At 30.6% G+C, this 16810-nt stretch overlaps 1 protein-coding gene across 1 annotated transcript in view; it reads left to right on the top strand.

The window, feature by feature from the left end:
* The window catches only part of LOC145326951 (tektin-3-like), a 53557-nt gene that overhangs the window by 3034 nt on the left and 33713 nt on the right, over nt 1-16810 (top strand). Inside the window, exons 8-14 of the mRNA XM_080170399.1 lie at nt 141-217; nt 899-998; nt 4084-4188; nt 5411-5478; nt 5980-6018; nt 6424-6483; nt 7110-7179. Of these exons, the coding sequence (XP_080026525.1) occupies nt 141-217; nt 899-998; nt 4084-4188; nt 5411-5478; nt 5980-6018; nt 6424-6483; nt 7110-7179 (519 nt within the window). The remainder of the gene's footprint in view (nt 1-140; nt 218-898; nt 999-4083; nt 4189-5410; nt 5479-5979; nt 6019-6423; nt 6484-7109; nt 7180-16810) is intronic.

Here is a 16810-nt window from a genome sequence, read left to right as displayed (position 1 = left end):
CTTAACTTACTTGATAAGTTTAATGCAGTACCTTATTAAATTAATTATCTTTACTGTACAATACTTTACTATTTTTAATATATAATTTTTTTTATTATTACGCTACTTATTAACTTAACTATTCTTGTTATTATTATTAGGCTGATACAATTAAAAGTTCTCCTCAGTCTTGGTGCAAATATTCAGATAAGAATATTGAAGATTCTACCAATGCCAGGTATTCTATCTATCTATCTATCTATCTATCTATCTATCTATCTATCTATCTATCTATCTATCTATCTATCTATCTATCTATCTATCTATCTATCTATCTATCTATCTATCTATCTATCTATCTATCTATCTATCTATCTATCTATCTATCTATCTATCTATCTATCTATCTATCTATCTATCTATCTATCTATCTATCTATCTATCTATCTATCTATCTATCTATCTATCTATCTATCTATCTATCTATCTATCTATCTATCTATCTATCTATCTATCTATCTATCTATCTATCTATCTATCTATCTATCTATCTATCTATCTATCTATCTATCTATCTATCTATCTATCTATCTATCTATCTATCTATCTATCTATCTATCTATCTATCTATCTATCTATCTATCTATCTATCTATCTATCTATCTATCTATCTATCTATCTATCTATCTATCTATCTATCTATCTATCTATCTATCTATCTATCTATCTATCTATCTATCTATCTATCTATCTATCTATCTATCTATCTATCTATCTATCTATCTATCTATCTATCTATCTATCTATCTATCTATCTATCTATCTATCTATCTATCTATCTATCTATCTATCTATCTATCTATCTATCTATCTATCTATCTATCTATCTATCTATCTATCTATCTATCTATCTATCTAGATTTAAATCTGGGGAGCTACGTGGTAATATTGATGGAATGCTGTCAGTGTCGTGTACTGAACTCATGACCTCATGGTCTAACACCAATAGAACATTTAAGGTAATTTTACTAATTTTCTTTGTTGAAATCACGAAACCTCGAACATTTATTTGCATTCTTCTGGTAATAAGTAATAAGTTGATCTCTATTCGTCTGTATTAATGTCAAATAAAGTCTCGTAAACGGAATCTGAATTTGGTGGATAGCCTTCATTCTCTCTAGGGTTGTTGAGACCCTAAAAACAAATGGCGAAGCCACCAGTGAAAGAATATTTTTATAGTGCCTATAAAAAAAGGCGCCATACTGGCGTACCATTTGTCAATTAAATTGTATACTGGCCAATCATTGGTAATTTGTATTGTATGACGTCATTTTTTGTACAGGCACATTAATGAGCTTCCCAGTAAAAAGAATAAAGAAAGAAACTCAAACATGTAAAAAATACATACAAAAATAAGCAGAATGTACAGTATATAAAAATTAATGAGAATGAATTTCATAATTTGAATTAGAGGAAACAGTCATAGATAAAAACAGTAGGGATACAAAATTGCAACTAAATCAATTCTACAAAAAATCACAAAACCATTGTAAGTATGGTGGGGGTATATCTAGTTTTTTTTATGTAACGGAAGAGGGAGGGGGAAGAAGGGGGCGAAAAGGATAAGGGGGTTGTGGGGAAATTTTCCTTTATTGTTTGTCAGAATCACATTCCCTTTTCCCTACATTTAATGAAAGTCCCCCAAATATTTTAAACCAATGAATGATAACGTGTATAATTTGCTGTCCAATGTACCCTTCCTCCCTGTGTTTTCTATAAAAGTTGTAAGCCTTTTGCTGTGCTACTTATGGATATAATTGTCTTCTTAACATACATAAGTTTGACTTTTTGTATCAGCAAAACTTGACGGGACGTAAATCAGAAATTCATCCCATTTAATTATTTTGTAAAACTAAGTTTCTGCACGATTATATATTGTAATTTTTTCAGTCTGGCATCGAAACCGAATAATATCTGCTGGATTAGAACTGGTTCTTATCCATACTGAAAAATACTGCATAGCATCGTATTACAATTCACAGACAATTTTCCACGAATATTAAATAAAAATCATAGAATTAATACCAGTTTTGTTAGACTGTGCGATGAATATCTAATATATGTTTTATAAAACTATGTACATAATCTTAAAGTTAAAGTTAGAATTTAAGTAAATAACTAAATATTGTTAAAAATAGACATATACAAAGAGGTATAGCTTAAAAGCCAAAATATTTACATGTAATACAAGAAAGGTATCTTATATAGCAGCCACATAAAAACCACGATGACGTTTCTTAACATGCAGAAAGACATACTGCAATTTGTGAAAGAATGACATGTCAGGAATCTGTCTCATATAGCAACCAAGTAAATTTCCCGATATAGCGTTAAGGCCTAACCAACAAATGAATATATCCATATCGAAGGAATAATTAACAGGGAGTAAGGGAGGGGACAATCGATCGAATATTCAATTTTTAGTAGTCTCAGACTTTGGGTACTGGCTTAAAGGGAATGTGCAAGAATTTAGCAGTTTCTGACTGAGTTTGGGTACTTGCGCATAAAATGCCGCTACTCGTTGTTTTAGTTTTGAATCTAGCAGACAAAGAGTTGAGAATACACGGCCCCCCCTCCATAAGATAACGTACAATGTCCAACCTATGGGGTGCATGAAATTAAAAGGTCTGCTTCCCCCCATATGTATAATTTCCCTCTGTTATAACCCTCTGCACGCCACTGTAACTATTTTATTGTTTGACATGAGTTCATATGTTTGAAATTATATTATGACAGGTTTCGCATCAGCACTTTCAAAAGGTTGTGCCATCAAATCCGCATAATATTTCATATTAGTTGAAAGAAAATGGTTAAAGAAAAAGAGTTACCGATCCCATAATGGAAACACATTAATATAACTTTCTAGAGTTGTTTTACATAGCTTTTTAAAAACAACTCTTAAATTATGAAAGTAATGAGCCATTTACTTTCTTATTAAACTTAAAATGCATATGATTTACAAAATTAATTAAGTAACTAATACTTTGATTAATGGCGTTCTCTCTCAAGATGCGATGTATTAAATAATATGGATGAATAAGTATAAATTTAACAGATGTATTTTTGTCAATATGTAGGTGTATAATTGACAGCAAAGGTGTGAATATGACAGTGTAATAACTGTATTTTTGTCAAACCCTCTAAAATGCAGGTGTGAATTTGACAGTAAGACTGTGTTTATGACATTCAAATCACTGTATTTTTGCTAGTGGTAAATCTGCCATTTACCCTTATAAACATATTGAATAAAAAAAAGATAGTTAGGTGGAAGGTTAGTGCTGCGATAATAATTTGTTGTTATGTTGACATAATATATTTTTGTGGATGTGATGGCACATAATTTCAAAATCTAGCTTACAGAGACTTTTCTGAGATGGGTTTTAAAAGATGCCGCGTATTTTCGACAATTTTTTAGACATTGCTTGATTGAACGAAGACGATACACAGAGTATACAACATAAGAATCCAAAATTTTAAAATTATTATTTTAGCCATTTGTATAATGTCTAACACAGCTCTAAAGAGATGCATAAATAAATATGCAGCGAAAATGAATTTAAGTTGTATTAGACATTATACAAATGGCTAAAAAAATAATTTTAAAATTTTGAATTTTTATGTTGTATACTCTGTGTTGAAATCCCATCGTCTTCGTTCAATCAATCAATGTCTAAAAAATTGTCGAAAAAACGCGGCATCTTTTAAAAACCCATCTCTGATATTTTACTTTATTAGTATAGGAGCTACTGTACTGGTTTTTGTCTGTCTGTTTGCCTATCAAATGCTAGCATTTGAAAGAAAAAAAGTATCGATTACTTAATACGCTCCTGGAGGATGATGTTTTTGTTTTGAGGAGCAATTATAAGGGGGGGGGGGGGGAGGAACCTGGCACTTAAAAATCTTCCAAGGATCTTTTAAAATCAAAACTGAAAAGAAAAGAAATCAAAAGTATTGATATCTTTTTGAACATACAGACAGACTCAAAGAAATCTTTCGTCTCTTTTATAGAATCACAGCTACTCTACATATTACTTTATTGTTCAGGAGAGAATAAAGGAGACGGAAGAGTGTCAGGGACTTCTCAACAAACATTTGGATCAGCTACAACAAGAAATAGCTGAACTTGATGAACATATTAATATTCTAAAGGTAAATATTTGGATCATCTACAACAAGAAATAGCTGAACTTGATGAACATATTAATATTCTAAAGGTAAATATTTGGATCAGCTACAACAAGAAATAGCTGAACTAGATGAACATATTAATATTCTAAAGGTAAATATTTGGATCAGCTACAACAAGAAATAACTGAACATAATAATATTCTAAAGGTATCATTTATTTTTAGCAGCAAAGTTTTTCACATCTAAGCAAACCACGTATTTAAACTTAAACATTTTCTAACCCCTCTAGGGCTTTCTTTATGTAACCTTACCTAAAATGAAATTAATTGTTATATGATAATTTTCAGGTTATTTTTTTAGAAATTTTTCCCACAAACACTTGACATTTTTAAGAAACAAACAATTTAAAAAATATATAAATTATTGAGTGGCGGCTTTTTTGGCTCAATATTTCTTGCGACAACTAGCCGTTTTAGTTTTTAAAGCTAGAAGTTTTTTTGGGAGATAATCGATCCTTGAAAGATTTTACCGTGAACTGCACAAGATCATACATCTGTTTTGATAAATTATGCGACACCCCTGTTAACTAAAAGTGCATGCAAGGCAAGGGTGACACCTCTGTTGTCCAATATTGGACTTGAAATTGGTTTATCTATACTTGAGTTCACTGTACTGCATAATTAATTAAGAGAAGTAAACTTACCAGGGCTCGGCAGTCGCGCCTCTTCTACGCCTAATCCTCAAATTTAAACCCGCTTGTTGCAAATTTAAAAAAAAATCTGTTTAGGATCAGGCTTAGACATCCTGCTAAATCTTAAAGTTATAATATGACGATTTCACTCAGGCTTACACGCGGATGACGCGCGGCTGCCAAACCCTGATAACTTACTTCTTACTAAAATCTTACTTTTATTTTTAACTCACATAACATTATAAAGCTTTGCTATTGAAAAACAAGGATGACAACATCCATGAGTAGCGAAACAAAAATCATGAATGGACAAACGGACAAAGTTGGTTATTCGTAGATGTTCAGTTTTCATAAGATATACTTGGTGCATTTTCTCATTCTCTTTTCGCATGACTGACCATTGTAGATAGGATCCATAACTTACTTTATTCGTTTGTTCCTTGAATTATTCTGTTATCTCTTTTTTCCATGTTGAATTAATCTTCACAACTACTTTCTTACACGTCCTTGTTATTAATCTGAAATTAATACATAATAATTCTTGCTTTTCAGTCATCAATTAGAGCTAAAGAAAACCCGCTAAAGGTTGCAGAAACAAGACTTACGTTCAGAGCCCATAGGTAGAGTATCTTTTCCATTCTTAATTCGCCTTAGTATTTTTTATTCTGGATAGTTTTAGGCTATTTTCTTCCTTTCTAATACGGTGCTTCTAGATATAAGGGGTTCAGCCGCTAGTATGAATATAATATAATTATACATGCTCTAACTTGTTGCAAGCTCGAATTTCGTCCACATTTTGTCATACTAAAGATGTTAAAATGATCTGCTAGTAAGTCAAAAGCTGGACATTAAATAATGGGGAATACCTATACCCTGTAACAGGCGTAAAATATTAACTTGCACAGTTAGGACTTCAAAACAAAAGTTGTGCAACCAAAGAGAAGACTGTCTTATTGGTATAACTTATTATTTTAGTGTTATGCGCTTTAAATCTAAACGTTTTTTCTCTCTATAGTTTAAGTTTTTTGACGATCTGTTTGACTGCGATTCAGAGATTTTTATCACAATTATCTTTTATATATAAAATAAATCCATTAATTTTTAGATTGAATTTTGTTTAGGCCAGGAGTCGAGGCTTGTGACGATGCCCCACATAACAAGTAAGTTGGTTGGTTTGTTCTAAACAGGCAGTGTCTAAACTTTTCAACTAATAATTTTAATAGAAGGAGTACTCTTGTTTTTCATATTTTGGAATATATATTAATTAATCCTCCATTGTCTTATCCCTTAAGATCCCTGAGATATACAATAATACTATTCATATAACATTTACAAAAATCTATTTTCTTTCATCAAAAACTTTTTTTTGTAATTTCTTTGTGTTTTGAAAATCACACAACCTTAGCCTATCATTTTAAAATTCAGTGATTTACAAATGTTAAAAAACTTTCTAAAATGCGCAACTACATTGTGGTTTTACCTACGTCTGTCTGTACGGCACTATTAGTCTATTTACTTTCTTTAAATAAAATACCTTTGAATACAATTGAAATGAAATATTCTAGGCTTATTGAAGAGGTGGACGAAATAATGGATACAGTTAGCCAGCTACATTCTCAACTTAGGTAAAGTATTTAAGGCGTGATAATAAAAGACAGTTAGGTCTTTTTTAAAGTACACATTAGTCTTTTTGTAGGAACAGGTCTGTTATAAATTAGGTCTTTTGTAACATTAGCCTTTTGTAGGATTAGGTCTTTTGTATGGCTAGGTCTTTTGTAGGGTTAGGTCTTTTGTGGATAGGTCATTTGTAGGGTTAGGTCTTTTGTATGGCTAGGTCTTTTGTAGGGTTAGGTCTTTTGTAATTTAGGTATTTTGTACCAAGGCCCATCCAAACAAAACTGTTAAAAATTTTATGATTTTATTCAATTATTCATAGAAAATTGTCTGTAATACTATACAAAACATGATTTTTTCAGTAATGCTTAGAACCTGTTCAAATCCAGCAGATATATACTGGTTTAAAAGCAAAACTAGAAAAATATTAAACATTAATGCTATTATTTAAGTATTGGCTACGCTTCCTTTTCTTGGATGCAAATTATTCCAGGGCAAACTTCTCTTAGAAGGATGGAAGTACTCTTTCCCTTTTCCCAAATGATTTATAAATCCTGGATCATTGTAAAGAAGAACCACATCGGTCCAGTGGTAAGTGATATCTAGTATTTTTAAAAGTTATAATATAATCTTTTAGAGAGTCTGAATCTGCTAAGGAGCAACTGATTAAAGCCAGGCAGAAACTTAGAGAAGATCTCAGAGTTAAGGTAAGGAAGATTCTTTCAATCTTTCTTTGTTGTTATTATTTAATACCTATTTTTGCGACAACTTTTACTTTACTGAAACTTACAATTTTAACCATTTACAAAATGCCCTGCTTCAAGATCCTTGCCAGATCTATACAGGAAATGAACGTCTATGGGTGAGCTCGAATTCTCCAAATATCAAGTGTTTCAAACTCATAGTGATTAAATTATTCTATATTAACTCCCACTGACTGCTTAGTTAAATTCAATATTACTTTTTTTCAAGGACTTCATATAGTTTTTTTTTAAATTTTATACCAATATATGACAAATTCATAATGGGCCAAATCCTATTAAAATTTTGAATCATGGAAAGAAAACAAAGTAGCGGGTTTCGTCGTATTTTCACAGTAACTTTTCTCCTATTTCTAGCAACTGCGTGGGATTTAACCCTTTGGGACCAATTTCCTAATCCTGCAGGGCAATCATTGATACAGTGTGTGTTTTTTATGAGAACTTTTTTGAAAGCAATTTTACCCCACTTATAGTTATAAGAATTTATTGATTAATGGCTTATTTTCTTCGTTTTTCAATACAATTAATAGAACATTACAAAAATATTTCATTTTTTAAATTAAAAGTAAAATCTAAAATTCAAAACTTAGGTGACAATATCAAAATGGTTTTAGCGCATTTTTCTTATGCTTAAATCTTCTACCCTTTGCAAGAAAAAAATTGGATTTTCAGTAGTCGACTTTGGGGGGCCAGTACTCCCTCCCTGATTGAGATATGACCTGCAAACTTTGATATATTCTAGTTCATGTCCCCAATAGTATCTGTATAAATTTTTAGCTCTAGATCTCAACCTTCTGGAGCGTTTTGCAGCCATTCTTGCAAAGGGTAGAAGATTTGAACATAAGAAAAATGCGCTAAAACTATTTTTAGATGTTGACACCTAAGTTTTGAATTTTACATTTTACTGTACTTTTTAAACAAAAACTGTAATATTTTTTTAATGTTCTATGAATTGCATTAAAAAACGAAGAAAATAAGCCATTAATCATTAAATTCTGATAACTATAAGTGGGGTAAAATTGCTTTCAAAAAAGTTCTCATAAAGAAAAACACACTGTATTTACCTAACCTAACCTATAATAAAAAGCTTATGTGAAGATAAAACGAAACCCGCTACTCCGTTTTCTATCGATGATCCAACATTTTTTTTGGGATAGCTTAAGAGTTACAATCTATATAAATCCATGGAAACTTTGACTTATAGTCTAGCCTAAAACAATTTATTGGATTCAGAAAAATGATCAAAAGTTTAAAAAGACCTGTTGATAATATATTCAGTCAAGAACAGTATAGTATAGAGTCTGCTTTACAAAAAATATAATTGATTGGTAATAAATTTATTAATTTTGAATACTTGAATATAATTCCTATATGTTTCACTATACTATTATATAAAGTTTTTTTTGTCGGTGGCGAAGGATCTCGGTAATCGCTGAATTGTTATGGATGTCCTTTGCAGTAAAGCTTCTTATAGGTCCTGGGAAGGATTTTACATATTTTAGGGAAGGGTAACTCCAACCTCCTAAAAGGAATAGCCCCTTAGAAAAAATGCCACACCCCCCACAAAAAAAATGAAAACTAAAATAGAAAGTGAAGGGATGATTTCCCCCACACAACAAAAACTAGACTGTCCCCAGATGCCTCAAGGGGCGGGTCGTAACCGCTACTTTTATTATAAAGCTGGCGCCATCTTAATATTATACATTATATAATAGTTATTTATCATATTTCCGTAATATTGTGAATGCTAGAAAGGATATTAAAATTATTTCAACAATTTTGGTCATGTGATCAAAATTTGAATTTTCCTTCTACTATTGCCCCCTCTGGGGGCGAAGTAGGTGGAAATTTAAATTTTTGTCACTTGACCTTAATATTGGTGAAATAATTTTGAATGACCTTTCTTGTATAAGCAATATTAATAAAATATGATACTTGGTTTTGTCTCATTCTCTATCTTTTTCTTAAATTCAAAAAAGTCTATCAAAAAATTTACATCATCTAAGGGTGAACAATAAATATCTCTGTCTATATTTCTCTATATTTCTTCCCCCTCCCCCCTCCCTCACTTTTCTGTCTATTTCCTTCTCTCTCTCCTCCTCTTTTGTACGTTCATTTACACAATAGAGATAACCTAGAGACAGCACAAGGGAATTTTGTTTACATTATGTATCAGCTATAAATTGTTGAATATCTTAGGTTAAAGCTTTCATTGGGTGAAATATTTGAAGAAAATATTTCTTCCATCATATAATGTGAAGCGTATGACACAACATATAATAAGTTAGTTATAAATAATTTAATTTCTTATAATAAAGTTATCTTTCTAAAAATTATATCATTGCAAAATTTAGTTGCAAATGATGTTGCCTATAGGGCTGTATTTCATATACAACAAAAAGTGAACAAAGGTTTCTTTTTAAGAAAAAAATGGGGTCAGATTGACCATCTATGTCTAATGTTTATACCCACATCAAATATTAAATTATAACAATGTACAGTAGAGTGGATCAATTTTGGACATTGAATTTGTAATCAACATCTACAGTTTAAACGTCATATAAGAAACCTAAATATAAAAAATTGATTTTGTCCTTGAGGGGAAATGGGGGGAAGGTGTTTCCATGCATTAAAAATTTTAGAAGTTAATTCTGGAGGTGCAACTTTTTTTCTTTCAAAGTATTGCTTTATGCATCTTTTTGAATTTGTCTTGTTGATTAATATAAGAATATCAAATTGGTTTAAAAAATATTCATCCAAGCATGAAAAATCTTAAATTAAATGTAAAATCTCTTGGTTTTTAAATTTATTTATGGATTTTTCTTGCTAGGATCAATAGTTTTAAAAACAGATTTTTTATTCTTATTCTACTCTTCAAGACAAAATTGGGAAGGTGCATAAAGCTATACTTTGAAAGAAAAATAATTGCCCCCCCCCCAAAAAAAAAAAAATAAATTCTCCCCACAAGTGTCTTTCTAAAAGTTTACATGCATCAGCGAGCCTCCCCATTATTCAATATATTTTCTTTTCATTTTTTGGTCTCTTATATGATGTTCAGACAGAAAGTGTATGTAGCACATTTAAAATTAGAAAATCATTGAAAATCAAGCCACTCTAATGTACAGCATTTATTTCTTCAATTCCACAGTACAAAATTATTCCTGTATTTAAATTTAACATATCATATAGGAAAAAATATTCTTGTATTTAAAATTAAAAATCATGTTGGAATTTTTTTTACAATTTTAAAATTTTTTAATAATGTACAGCAAATTATTTCCTTTTTATCTCATGTTTTGAAATTTATAAGATAGTTAGAATAAATTACAGAAATAATGAAAGATTCAAAGAAGAGAGCGTCAGGGGGGGGGTCGAGGGGGGTTTCCCCCCTTCAGGAGAGGGGGGGTTGAGGGGGGTCTCCCCCCTCAGAAAAAGCTTGGGCTTAAATCTTCAACAAATAAAGAAAACAAAATTTTTTTAAAAATTTCTTTTTTATGTTAAATATTATTATTTTTGTGACACTTGATTTTGAATGACAAAAAATGTTGAAATAAATATTACCCACTGTATGAAATGTTAAATTAGAAATCAATAATGATGTTGGAATAGTTATTTCTCGCATCGTATTATAAACGGCTTTCCGCGGATATAGAAAGTACAATTATGAGATTAAAACTAGTTTTTTTTAGCCCCGAGGTGCCGGAGGCACCGGCTAAAAAAACTAGTTTTAATCTTATGATTGTACATTTCTATATTCGTAGAAAACTGGATATAATACGATGCTAGACATAGTTTTTTCGTATTCATGAGAACCGGTTCCTATCCACCGGATTCAAATGAATACGAGAAAATTTATTCTCATTTTATACTCTGAAAAAAGGAATTGACAAAAAATAATAATTTTTATTCCAAACTTTTAAAACAGCATGCCTATTTCTTATTGGTTGACACTCGAATTAAAATAAAATAATGAATATTATTTCAAGACCAGAAATAAATTTTAAATAAATAATTTTCTTTCCCATATATTTTTTATTCCAAAATGCCAAGAATTAATTTTGAAATAAAATAATTTTCTTTCCAATATTTTTATTCCTTTTTCTTATTGGACGTCATTTTGTGTCCAATGAGAGACTAGTGTTTAAATATTTTAAAGCTTATTACAGCATTTATTTTGAATATTATAATAGCAACATTCTCACATTAAATGTGATAAAAATAATTATGCATATATTTTGTTTATTAGTGTAGCCGTTCTTTCTGTTTTATACAGTTAGGGAGTTGAATCCATTTTTATAGAAGCAGAACTATAATCTATGATTATGGTTTGGACCCTCTAAAACTGTAATCTACCCTTCCACTTTCCCCTCTCTTGGTGAAGATATCTTCAACACCGATACGATTTTTGAAATGTAAGATTCCACTTTTGCCTCTCTTGGTGAAGATATCTTCAACGCCAATACGATTTTTGAAATATAAGATTCCACTTTCAATAGAGGCGAAACTGGAATCATGGTTTACACTTTTAATATCTATGTTTCTGTAATCTTCCATTACTTTTTTAACATCGACATAATAGAAATGTACCATACTATTTTAAAATTATGTCAATTGTGAAAAAAAACATAGATTTTATATATAATTTAAACATCGTTGTATATTCTTAATTAAATAAACAAAACATACAAAGAGCGTATATAAAAGATGTTTTGTTTATTTTAAAAAAAATACTTTAAAAAGTGGATCAAATGAGTATTTAAAATTATTTTAAGAAAGTCGTTTATTAATTAATTCAATTGTATATATTGGTAATTTTTTTGTTCAATTTATTTCATCTTAATATTTCCCTAGTAATCTCTCATTTACTCATTTAAAGTATAAAAAAATTTACCATCAAAACAGACAATGCAGCGTTCAAATAAAACCAAGAGACATTTAGAATCCATTGAGAACGAAATACTAGCTGCTCCTTCTTGGCAGATATTTCATTTTCAGGATTTGAGGTGAAAACACCAAATTCAACGAATATACAAGGCAATTCTACTTTGAATACAGGAAGATAAGATGTGCTTCTGTAAATTGTGCTCAGTATACTTTTAGATACTTTTGTAACAAAAATAAAAACTTATTAATGTGAAATCAATGCAGCAGTTGTGATTTGACTTGAATTTGGTTAACTTGTCTTTGTGTTATATTTGGTTTCTTTTTGATCTTAAACATTAAGGTATAGAATTCTTTACAATCTAGCTAAGTTATTCGTAGAAATATGTAAAAATTTTGACAGGAAAGAGATAAAATTTGCACTTCTTAAGACAAAGATAGTTTTTTAGAAATCATATGGTTGAAAAATTCCTTTGCTGTATTACTGGAATGATTCATAAATAACAAAAAATAAACAAAGTTGTTTATCTGCTAGATTTAAGTTTTAAGTTGATGGATTATAGGACCAGTTTGACCAAATCGATATCCTTTTTCAATTGTGCTAATATATGACTCTACAGGTTATCTGATTCTTGACTGTAGGATAAATATTTCTATAATTTTCTATATATTTCTAATAAACTGCTAAGCAACAAATTGTAATTAATCTGTTTCTATTAAAATTTTTTAATTAAATTCATTAATAAATGGAAGACCAACTATTAAAGGAACCCTGCAAGAAATACCTCTCTTTAACTGCTGAAAGCCTGCCATAAGTAGACCCAATACAAAAATTAGGTTAGGATAGGAATTTTTTAACAAAACAACGTCTATGTTAATATTTCTTCAATGCAAACAATGTTTGTAAACAAGAATATAGTGGCAGGTGCACCCAGTTCGACCCCCGGCATTTTTAGGTAGGCCCAGAATAAGTAAAATAGAAGACTTGTAAGGCGTGTTTTCAAATATTTTTTTACAGATATCAACAACAATAACATAATTTTCAAAACACTTTTGATTTTGTGCAATACCTTTATTCTAAGTGTAGTTATGTTCATTTAAAGATTGTATAAGAATATACACATAATTACTTATATTATTTTCTCTCAGAAAATGCATATTGCTCTTTCTCTCTCACGCATATATAAGGTTTTGCAAGTATTATAAAAAATCCCCCAAATTGAATTTCTGCTGGATCAAAACCAGTTAGAAATACAAATTTTTAAAGAAAACATGAAATATAGCAAATTTAGTCGCTAAAATAAAAGTATTTATAAAACATCTTTATTTAACGACTCCTTTATCCCTTAAATGTCCATTAAAACCGCGGGAACGGCAAAAATAGTTAAAAAACACGCCATCAGCGGCAAATAACGGCAAAATGGTTCGCCAGAGGCAAAAAATGCAGAAGTAAAGAAAGATCCGCCTCTAAAAGTTTTAAAATATTGCAGAGATGACTTTGGGCTCTAAAATGACTCCTTCCCCCTCTAACGGGGGAAAATTTGGAATTAACAAGAATGAAATTATTCAAGTCATGCAATATAAAACGCTTAATTACTCAAAAACGGCTGGGAGGGCGCACATATTGAAAACTGTTTTATACATAATACATGTTGCATATTAATATTATTATTGCAAAAACCCCACCTTCCTGGCCGTTTTTGGTTAAAATGGAGAAAACTGATTTTTTGGGTTAAAAATCTTTATATTTTTGGTGAAATTTTCTTACAAAATGTCATTTTACACGCTAAAATTTTTTTTTTTTAATTTTTCTTTAATTAGACAGTTCTACAGGTATCTGAAAAGTACCTCAACCAAAAAATATTTTTATACGATGAACATAAATGTATTTTTTATTGCTTTGAAAAAAGTGGGTAAAAAAATCTGGAAAATCATGAAAACTGACAAGAAGTTTTTCACTGCCCTTTTTAAAAATGGCATAAATCCGCCAAAAATTAATATTTTAAAAAAAATTTAGTTTCTAGCTGTCTACTTTTGTCAAAAGATCCCACTGTGTAACATTCTTACAATAAAACACCCTTTTTCATAGTCAAAATGTCTTTTAAATAATTTGTTTTAAATTGCGTTTGAAAGCGTAAAATCAAAGCAGGAAAAAATCAAACTATTGTAAGTAATACAGATGCTCAGCTGTGATTGGTTGTTTAGCAGACTTAGCATGGACTCAGACTTCTGATTGGCTAGAAATCCTAAAGGCTGGCATTCTCACGCTACATTACTCTCAATACAACGCAAATTAAACTGATTTTTTTTATTGATTTTGACTATAAAGAAAGGTGTTTTTATTGTAAAAATGTTATCAGTTACTGGCATCCTAAGTTCTCCCAAAAATAAGCTTATAATTTTCTAGGCAACGTATTTTAATAATGAAAATTTTATTATTAGCAATGAAAAACTTTCAAAATTTTCATTGTACTAAAAATATGATTTTGAAATGTCTATAACTTTTTTGTTTTTGATGCTGGAGGCTTCAAATTTTTTGTATTGGGTCTACTCGTGGCAGTCTTTCAGCAGTTAAATTTGCCTTTGCTACAAGTAACTTTTTCTTATATTAAGTTCCCTTCTATATTAAACTACTGTAAAGCTTTCCACTTAAAAACAAAAACAGTGTGGGAAAATGAATCTTAATATATGGAGGTATAGATTCTTCTAAGTGTGTTCTACTATACTTTCACAAGACTTTAACTGGAATAATTATCCTGAATCTGGTATGTTTGATGGCAATAATCCCCAACCTACAGCATCTATAAGTTCTTGTTCCAGATATGGTTGAATCAAACAACAACTTTTGATTTATATTTGATCTAAGTAAGTAAAATTTTTTTGGATAGTGTCTAAATACAAAGCAATTTGACTGTTTCAGTTCTTCAGACACCCAGAAATTCATTGAAGATCTAAACATTGCCACAGCACAGCAAAAGCAAGTCTTGTAGTTAAAGACCCCTTTTCTAACATATTTTTTTTCAAAAGGTTTTCATGGTACAACATTAAAGTCAAAGCTTTCTTTAATAAGCATGAATTTCTAGGAGAAACAGAAATTCATTTGGTAATAAAGCTGAGGTTTAAGTCAATTTGGCCAGCAATCTTTTTTTATTGCTGGTAACTTAGATAATGTATGTAATCATGCATTTTACTAAAAGCTAGATGAATTTTGGGTCTTCAAAAGTTCAAATTTTTTTCAAGCTAGCTAGGCAAAATCTTCTACATGGATTCTATCTTATACTTTTTCTTCTTTGAAGCTAACAATGAAAATTATTGCTTATTTGTCTTATATACCAAATCATGCTATTTTTTTATAACTTATTTATAAGCATTCAATCAAGATTACTGCTTATTTTGCTAATAAACAAAATCATGCTTCTTTTTTTGGATAAATTACTTATAAAAGTAGAACGATGTCTATCTGTCTGTCTGTCTCTCCGTCTGTTCCTTAAGATCTAGGTAACCACTGAACCGATTGGATTCTAGTCTTCAGGGTATATACATATTAGTCATGTGGTGGTTTTAAGCTATTTTCTTGGGGGGGTGGGACACCCCCAACCCCCCCAAAAATGAAAATTCCCTCCCCCCCCCAAAAAAAAAATAATTTTCTTGGGAACACATTAGACTATGAGCAGCACCAGTAGTACTTTTTTTTATTATCTCTTGGGGCAAATTATGCTATTTTTGATAAATTACTTACGGGTAATCAATGAAAAACATTGCTTATTTGGCTTATATCAGTCAAACCTTAATTTTTTCATAAACTGCTTACAGGAAGGAAGGGATTATTTATTACTCCTCCGTTTCTACACTTCAAAATTATATAAGCCATTTTTACTATAAATGTGTATTTAAAGTGTGCTACCTTATTATATGTTTCAATATTATTTGGCCACATTTTGGTCAAAAATGCTCACAAATCAGACCTTTTTCAACCAAAGATACTCAAATGGTTCCTTTACAAGCCCAATCTATCAGTTTTAAGATATCTTTATATTTCAAAGAAAATACCAAAAAAAATTTGGGTGTTTCCTTGGTAATTTCCTTTTTTTTTTTTATCAATTTTGAAAATTTGGGTACCCTCCCTCCCAACAACAAAATGATTTTTTTCTGTAAAATATTATTATGTTGGACAGGAAGTAAGGGAGGGGTGGGAGGGAGGGTAAGTGGAGACATAAGCCTCATTAGTCTAGCATGGCAACCGGTGAACAGAATCACAGTTCTGCACCACAAGCCACGGGCGACTGACAAAAAATGTCCATTCAGCTTATTTATATGCATCTGAAAAAAAATCTGCTATGCTATTTGCTAAAAAAAACTCCAACAATGAGAATCAAACTCTCATTGGTTGAAGTGGATGGAGCGCATGGAAGGAGCGTGAGAGAACAAAAACCTAAACTAACCTAAAATAGTTTTTTGAAATTTTGAAAATTTGAGTACCCACCCAACAACGAACACCTCTGGCCACAGCACTCAAAATTTAAACCTTTTCCGCCTCGCCCTTTTCTTCCTCTTTACACTAAATCCCCCCTTTCTACTACCATTGCCTTTGTATGTTTGGACGGGGCAAGGGAGGATAGGTTAAAGGAAAGTCTAGTTCACCAAGACTTTGCCTTAGATTGAAATTAGATTCTGTCAGGGGTGGGGGGGTACCCAA

The sequence above is a fragment of the Acartia tonsa genome, chromosome 8 (assembly GCF_053477335.1).
Source record: "Acartia tonsa isolate MP-2025a chromosome 8, ASM5347733v1, whole genome shotgun sequence".
Taxonomy (NCBI): Eukaryota; Metazoa; Arthropoda; class Copepoda; order Calanoida; family Acartiidae; genus Acartia; species Acartia tonsa.
The sequence above is the reverse complement of the archived record's forward strand: the minus strand, read 5'-3'. Positions and strand labels throughout refer to the sequence as shown.